Source organism: Lolium rigidum, chromosome 5, assembly GCF_022539505.1.
Source record: "Lolium rigidum isolate FL_2022 chromosome 5, APGP_CSIRO_Lrig_0.1, whole genome shotgun sequence".
In the NCBI taxonomy this organism is placed as follows: domain Eukaryota; kingdom Viridiplantae; phylum Streptophyta; class Magnoliopsida; order Poales; family Poaceae; genus Lolium; species Lolium rigidum.
Window position 1 is genome coordinate 181,373,513 of NC_061512.1, and position 8,606 is coordinate 181,382,118.

Genomic DNA, 8,606 nt, shown 5'->3' on the forward strand with positions numbered 1-8,606 from the left:
GTTGTTGTTTGGTGAAGGCGTGGTTGCTCCGGGCCCGGACTGGTGCGAGGCTGGGATATATAGAGAGAGGAGACCGCGGGCTTGGGGCCGTGTCGGCGCCGGGCAGGTAACAGGACGGCACGCACGCACCACGTTGGGCTTGGGATGTTAAAACTAGGGGCGTGTTTTCATACTCGCGACCTTTTTCTATCCAGGAAAGATTTTGTCCATGAAGTCACGATTTATTGGGCCAAACTTAAATTACGTTGTGCATTTAGTTTGGTTTGGCTGCTAACAAAATATTTTTGGCCTATTTGTACATGTCATTTGGCTACCAACAAAGTTATTTTTCAGGTAGGGGATGGCAATTTTGGTTGTTTGGTTTCATACGTTGTGATGGTGTGGTAACCACTTCTTACAAGTAGTGACATTATCACACACTACTACTAGCAACTAGCAGTTCGTCGACATGTTACCTAACTACAATCAAATAAGGGGTCCACCACAAGTATTAGTTACACACATATCGCCACATAAAAGAGGTTCATAAAACGCAACAACATGGTTGACAACAACACATCTTCAGTTTTTCACTTCATCCTCTTCAGATTTTGGTGTTGTCTCTGTTAGCCCACATAGAGTCAGCCCACTCCATCCTCTTGGTCTTCGAGACCTCATTATCAGTACCACCGACACCATGGTCAACATCAACATCATGAGTTCTCACATCATTCTCGTCGAGGAAGAACTCATCAACACTCCACCCCAAGATTCAGTTGTGCATAATGCAACATGCAAGAACTAGCTTAACTTAGGTGAGAAAAGAATGAAATGGTTTTGATCAAGTAACTTAAACTTGTTGTTAAGAGCACCGAATTCTCTCTCAATCGTCACTCTAAGACTTGAGTGTCTGAGATTGAAAAGATTTAGCTTTTTTTTTTTTTGGAAACAACCTTGCAGAAAACTTATTGGAATGGTACCTTGTTGATATGAAGGGTAGGAGAATTCCATTACGGCAAGCATATCCGGTATCATCTAGATAGAACTTACCCTCTGAAATTTTGAGGTCGTCTGGTCACTCCAAGCTGTTAGCAACAATGGATGCAATCATGAGTTGACCCATATAGCTAACATATATGTGAACTTCATATCAAAGTCAACATCAACAAGCACATTTTGACTGGTCTAGTGTTTTTTCCTCGTGAGTGACTGTTGTGTTGGATCCAATTTGTCTTGTACCCATATACTTATCTTACATTACAGTGTCTTTCAATTTTCATTTTATAGGGCTCTCAATGTGCATCATCTTTTTCAGGCTCGAGGTGATAATTAATCACCATATACGTCAAAGGTACAATCGACACATTTTAGTTCATGACTTATTATCATTTGCGCATTTTAATTTTCTTTACGTGTCTTTAATAAGTACTAGCTAGGTGATGATGATTCTAATTTAAATTACAGTTTGGCAATGTGCCACAAATGCATTGTTACTTTACTAGACGATTTATTGGATGAAGTCTACTTGTAGCATCAAATAAATTTTAGATGCTAATAATCATCAGACGGTTTGTCCATAGTATTTTCACTTAGTGGCGTGATCTCTCGTGACACGTGAGAGTCATCCCGATTCTTACTTTAACCTTTTCTTCTCTTTCAGGGTTGTTGGCTCATTTTTATTTTCATGTAGCAAAAGGGGAAGGCATGTTATCTAAATATCATACGGAGTACTACTAGTCTACTATATGTTTGAGTAGAGATTGGATCTTCTTTGAAAGTTAATCAGTTTCAGCTATCATATCTATACAACAACAACAACAAAAACTGGCCTCGACGGTGAAGTTTTATTCTGAAAAAATCGATGCTCTAACTCGTAGTCTGCATTATTTAGCTGGGCAAGTGGGCATCTAATTTTAGATTCATATCCTTTCCTTTGGTGCTCTTTATGTACTACCTCCAGCAACGTGCGGTTAAGTCAACTTATGCAACTTTTTATATGGAGGACCTGAAATCCAAGCCACTACTTAGAAATATTGATGCTGCTACCAGAACACACTGACGCTATTTAAACAACATGCCTATTTCAATCCAAAAGTAACAGATCCATACATACATAAACACATAAAAGAATAATATGGTTGGATGGTTAGGATGGTAGTGACACTCCCAACACACCAGAGTTTAAATCCCAATTTTGACACTCTGGTGTTTTATTAAAAGACAGAATATTCTTCGTTGGGAGACGACGTTCCCGTCGATAACGAGGTGTCCGTGATGACTTCATCAATCTCAAGACCCGTCGGAGGTGCTCATAGGGGTAGGGTGTTCGTGCGTACGTTCATAGGGGTGGGTGTATGTACGTATGTGTAAGCGCCTACGTCTGTACTGTGTTTCGCAAACGAAAATTTCTCCAAATTTTTTAGAAGCCTATTTCACGAGGTAACAATATTGTATAAATTATTTATTAAAAATTATCAATATTTCTGATATTATCATCCGATTCAGGAGAAGAATCAACAAATTAATATTCATCACCACAACAAACAAAGGAAATGCCAACTTGAGTGTTGCATGTTTCCTTTCATTTAATAAAATATAACACTCGTAGGGGTTTTCCCCTACGGTCTCACAGTTAAAAAAAGGATATTTCTTCTTTTCTTAGCAAGGAAAAGTTAAACCCTTGTATCAATAGGCTGTAAAAAATAGCAAGCTAACACTATGATGTTTTAGGGTACATGTTATTTCGCAAATAACATCATAGCAAGCAAAATTACTAAAATTTAGCGTGCGCTATCAAAATATGCTATAGCACGCTATTCGCAAAGAAATAGTCTTTTATTTTAAACCTTGGATACACATAGAAATCTTTCCAAAGAAAGTGAGAAAGTTGTTTTGATGTTTAAATAAATGTACTCCGTAGTTACATTGTCATATACTAGAAACCTTTATAAAGATATTTGTTTGATCCTACTTTAAGATAACTTTACCATGAATACGTATAAGACTATGTGCCTTGTCCTAACAACTGTTAAAATAATAATTCAAGAGGAAATTGTTTTTCTAAAATTATAATTCAAATTTTGCACAAGGCAAACTTATTTGAAGATATATGATTTTAAAAACTACTATGTAATAAATAGCAGTAAAAATAACATTTAGCAAAAGGTTCATATGTTGTTTATTATGTCTTATAAATAATATGAATTATACTTGTTAATACCGTGGAAAGCAAAAAAGTATTTCCAAAAATATAAAATTTTAGTATAAATTATAATTAATTTAGTTCCAAACAGGCCCGGCCCTAGGGCAGGGCGAGCGGGGCGGCCACCCCGGCCCCCCGGAACGTAGGGCCCCCCAGCAGCCACAATTAGCGAACAATGTAATACGCGGAATGGTTAACCTTGTGCAATAAGACTAGCCACAGTATACTGTGCCTGATCTTAGACGGTCGGAAACAACTCTGAACTAGATAACTGACTATCGATAGACATTCAAGCTGTGGTGTGGGCTAGCTGTAAAACAATAACGACTAAGTGTACCCTAAGGCCTAAGCCTAATAATTCAAAATCTCAATTCATATGACATCTTAGAGAATAAACGTGATGGCCATGGCAATGTAGGAATATAATTCTCCGTCTGTTGTTCGTCGTGTGTGTTTACATTTGACTGTTTCTACGACAAGGACCGAAGATGAATGATACGTCTCAATCGTATCTATAATTTTTGATGCTCCATGCTTGTTTTACACCAATTTTTATATGTTTTGCTCACACTTTGTTGCATTTTTATACATTTTCCGGCACTAACGTATTGACAAGAGGTCACAGTGCCAGTTCCATGTTTTCTGTTGTTTTATATTTCAGAAAAGTTATACAGTAAATATTCTCGGAATTGAACGAAATAAAAGCCGGAGATCTTATTTTTTCGTAACGAAGACGAAGTTCGGAGGAGAGACGAAGGGGGCCACAGGGTGGCCAGACCATGCCTAGGCGCGGCCTGGCCCTAGCCTGCGCCTAGGGGTGGTGTGGGGCCACCTGGCCTCCACCGACCTTGCCCTTCCGCCTATAAGAATCCTCCCGACGCGTGAACCCTAAATCAATAAGCCTCTACCCACGAAAAGTTTCGTAGCTCCACCGCCGACGCAGACAAGATTCGGGGGACAGAAATCTCTGTTCCGGCACCCCACCGGGACGGTGAATTGCCCCCAGAGCCATGTCCATCGACTCCACCGCCATCTTCATCGCCATTGAGGACTCCTGTGATGAGGAGTGAGTAGTTCTCCCCCGAGGCTAAGGGCTTTACCGGTAGCTATGTGGTCTATCTATCTCTCTATGTATGATCTTTATGTGATCATGAGTTTTGTAATCTAGTTGAATAAGTAGATGTTATGCTTCAAGTATTATGCTATTCAAGTGGTTTTATTATGTGATATACGGAGACACCTTGTCCAAAGGAGGTGACAGTGTGCACACCGTGTTTGTTTCTTATGCTTAATTTATAGAAATACTTATGAATTGTGGTGTCTAGTTAGTACCATCTTTGTATGCACAAAGTGACAGCATGGAGTGTCCATAGATTGGAAATGCGAACTTTAAGGAATGCTTATGCAGCCCTATGCAGTGAATTTGTGTTTATTATCAAACCGGAGAGTGGTTCAGAGTAGAGTAGTGAAGTGATAATATATATGTATTTAATTATGGTATCATTGTTGAGAGTGTCCACTAGTGAAAGTATGATCCCTAGACCTTATTTCTAAGCATTGAAATATCGTTTACAACCAGTTCTGCTACATGTTTGCTTGCTGCCATTTTTATTTCAGATTACAATTACTACTTACAATCATCCATATTACTTGTATTTCACTATCTCTTCGCCGAACTAGTGCACCTATACACCTGACAAGTGTATTGGGTGTGTTGGGGACACAAGAGACTTCTTGTATCGTAATTGCAGGGTTGCTTGAGAGAGATATCTTTGACCTCTACCTCCTAGAGTTCGATAAACCTTTAGTGATCCACTTAAGAGAAACTTGTTGCTGTTCTACAAACATCTGCACTTGAAGACCCAACACTGTCTACAAGAATAGAAGCGTGCGTAGACATCAATGAACTGTCATTGAACTCGTGCGCCATGCCAAAGGGATTACACTACATCCACCACCCATCGTGACTTGTGATTCTGATAGAGAGTCAACATGCTAAACGTAAGATCTATATCAATATATTATCATACTTTGCAACTAACCAGAAATGTCAAGCAAGTTTATAACGGCATATGTATAAATGATATGCGAATTGTAGTTTATGAATATTGCATGTATACACATGTTAATTATTTCGTCAATGTTTGTATTAAGAGCCCTTGGTTCTAACTTCGCCCTAGGCCCCCGAAACCCCAGGACCGGCCCTGGTTCCAAATTTCTGAAATTAGTGAGATGGAGAAGCTGAAGTACGCTAAAGACATGCAAAAGATAGGCAACAATCTTTCTCCCCTCTCTCAGTGCACAAGTATTGCCATTATATGTTTGTTAGGTCATGTAATGAAAACTCATTATGCGTGTGTCTATGTGGTGTATTCGACTTGGTTTAGCTGTTTTGGCTATATTAATATAATTTGAAGTCAGCCTCATGTTATAGCCTTCTGTATGAGAAAAATGAAATGAATTAAAATTTTGCTGTTTCTGAGTCAACTCGGAATTATCTTAATTTGGAGTCGATCGTAGGTCGTTGAATTGTGTGGTGCGTGCTTCGATGATATCAAACTGATATTTTAAAATTTACATATGTGTTGCAACTAAGAAAAATACACTCGTATGTTCGATTTTTATTTGCACAACCTCCGTTACAATGAGTAAGACGTTTTCAAAGTATGCAAGGTTTGACCATGTTTTTATAGAAAGAAATATCATAATATACAATAGAAAACCAATATCGTTAGATACGCTGTGAAATATATTTAATATGATGCCTATATATCGTATCATAGTTGTTGATATCGTTTCTTAAAGTTTGATCAAACATTATTTAGCTTGATTTTTTAGAAAAATATAAGCTTTACTCATTGGTATAGGAGGGAGTAATTTGTGCTAGTCATTAATTACATTATGAGTTGAAACTGAAAAGTATGTTTCAAACCGTTGGATTTGTTTCGTTGTGCCAGCCATGAGTTACAACGTGCATAGGGTGTAACTGAAATTTGATGATACATCACCTAGGTAAGAACTGAGCTAATTAATTAGTCACTTTTCATGAATTAAGGGCCTTAGTGCGTCTTCCCCTTCAAACAGAAAAGTAACTTGTAAAATGAGAGGGTTCACGAGAAACCCGTCTCTTTGCCGCATCCATCTATTCACGACAGCAGCACGCAAGGCCCTGTGAGCACTCTCCTTTCATCTTTGAGATCATCTTTTCCTACTTCACATGCAGTGCTAACAGTGGACCACGGCTTATTAGTTCTCACCTCAACCTTCCTCTGAGTCCTGACCACAAGCGATCACGGACATCTCTTGTGCACACCCCAATTAGGCCGCTTTAATTAGCTCAAGCAGTGGTCTTTCACTGCGGACATCTCTGGTGTTTGCTACGTTACATTCATTTTGTGAGCTCCGGCCTCCCACAGAAATGGCAGACGACGCGGGTGCTGGCGGCCAATCCAAGTACCCGCTCAACCCGGAGTCCTACCGTCTTCTCTGCAAGATCGGCAGCGGCGTGAGCGCCGTGGTGTACAAGGCCGCATGCCTGCCGCTCGGGTCGGCGCCGGTGGCCATCAAGGCCATCGACCTGGAGCGCTCCCGCGCCAACCTCGAGGACGTGTGGCGTGAGGCCAAGGCCATGGCGCTCCTGTCGCACGCCAACGTGCTGCGCGCGCACTGCTCCTTCACGGTCGGCAGCCACCTGTGGGTGGTCATGCCGTTCATGGCCGCCGGCTCACTGCACTCCATCCTGGCCCACGGGTTCCCCGACGGCCTCCCGGAGCCGTGCATCGCGGTGGTGCTCAAGGAGACCCTTCGCGCGCTGTGCTACCTCCACGAGCAGGGTCGGATCCACCGCGACATCAAGGCCGGGAACGTGCTGGTGGACTCGGACGGCTCCGTGAAGCTCGCCGACTTCGGCGTGTCCGCGTCCATCTACGAGACCCCGCCGGCGGCGGCATCCTCGCTGTCAGGGCCACTGACCCACGCCCCGCAGGTTGTGCTCGGCTCATCCTCCTACTTCAGCGAGATGGCAGGGACGCCGTACTGGATGGCGCCGGAGGTCATCCACTCGCACGTCGGGTACGGCATCAAGGCGGACATCTGGTCGTTCGGCATCACGGCCCTCGAGCTCGCGCACGGGCGGCCGCCGCTCTCCCACCTGCCGCCGTCCAAGTCGATGCTGCTGAGGGTCACGAGCCGCGTCCGGCTGGAGGACGCGGAGAACTCGAAGAAGAAGAAGTTCTCCAAGGCGTTCAAGGACATGGTGTCCTCCTGCCTCTGCCAGGAGCCGGCCAAGCGGCCGTCGGCGGAGAAGCTGCTCCGGCACCCCTTCTTCAAGGGCTGCCGCTCCAAGGACTACCTCGTCCGCACCGTGCTCAGCGGCGTGCCGAGCATCGAGGAGCGGTGCCTGCAGGACGTCACGAGCTTCTGCGGCTGTACCGCAGGGGGCGCGCGGTGCGTGTCGCCGTGCCACGGCCAGGCAAGCATCGTCAAGAACCGCCGCATGAGTGGCTGGAACTTCAGCGCAAAGGAAGATGTGGAGAGCTTCGAGGAGCTCGATCTGAACGACACGGCAGCACGGCGGTTCCATCCGTTTGATGACAAATATCCCGTGCTCGAGCCAACTTGCGAAGGCGGCGCCGGAGAGGATGGAGACAAGGGCATGCCGCAAAGTGAATGTGATGATCAAGAAAACGAGGAGGGGTTTGGCGTGAAAGGTGTGGTGGTGCCACATCTGATGACTATCTTGGGGAGCCTCGAGCTGCAGAAAAGGATGCTGGCGCAGGAACTAGAGGGTACCTGCTATCACCTCGACGGCAATTGCTGCCGCGACACGACGGCGAGGGAGAAGATGCTACTCGCGTACGTGCGCCAGCTCGAGGAGAGGGTGGAAGAACTGACCTTGGAGGTGGAGGAGGAAATCACCAGGAATGCCCACCTGGAGGAGCTTCTGCACGAGAAGGCTACCTGATAATAATATGACAATCGGCAAGCTGGACATTTTGCGTGAACGGCATATATATAACGTGCAGTCATCCATTTCGTTTCGGGACGTATTTTCTTTGGTTCACCCACTTTAATTTATATCTAGTCTATTTTTAGTATGTAGGTCACTCACTTTATATTGTATCTAATCTACTTTATAAGTACCTAAAACATTTTACATTTTCAAACAGAGAGAGTATGTCTCTATATTTGGATTGTTGTAGATAAATGGTACTCCATGTAGCACGCCAGAAGTATTAATGCAGACTATTAGGGCATCGTCATCGGCCCTGGAACTCTGTCTGGCAATAGCGTCGACATCTCCGTTTTGGCAGACGCCGGCAGAAGCGGCCGCCATTCCAGCCCACAGCAGTGCCCCAAATGGCTGGTCCAAATACAAAATATTTGCTATTGTTATTGTTTTTACATGTTGTATCACAACATCATC

At 43.6% G+C, this 8,606-nt stretch overlaps 1 protein-coding gene across 1 annotated transcript; it reads left to right on the forward strand.

The window, feature by feature from the left end:
• Positions 1-6,469: 6,469 nt before the first annotated feature.
• LOC124654756 (serine/threonine-protein kinase BLUS1-like) lies at positions 6,470-8,400 on the forward strand. Its single transcript, XM_047193744.1, has one exon. It carries the CDS (start codon positions 6,600-6,602, stop codon positions 8,142-8,144), a length of 1,545 nt encoding a protein of 514 aa, XP_047049700.1. The 5' UTR covers positions 6,470-6,599; the 3' UTR covers positions 8,145-8,400.
• Positions 8,401-8,606: the final 206 nt, after the last annotated feature.

Bases quoted from the DNA above. Each gene is read 5' to 3' on its own strand.
- LOC124654756 (XM_047193744.1), top strand. From the start codon at position 6,600: ATGGCAGACGACGCGGGTGCTGGCGGCCAATCCAAGTACCCGCTCAAC.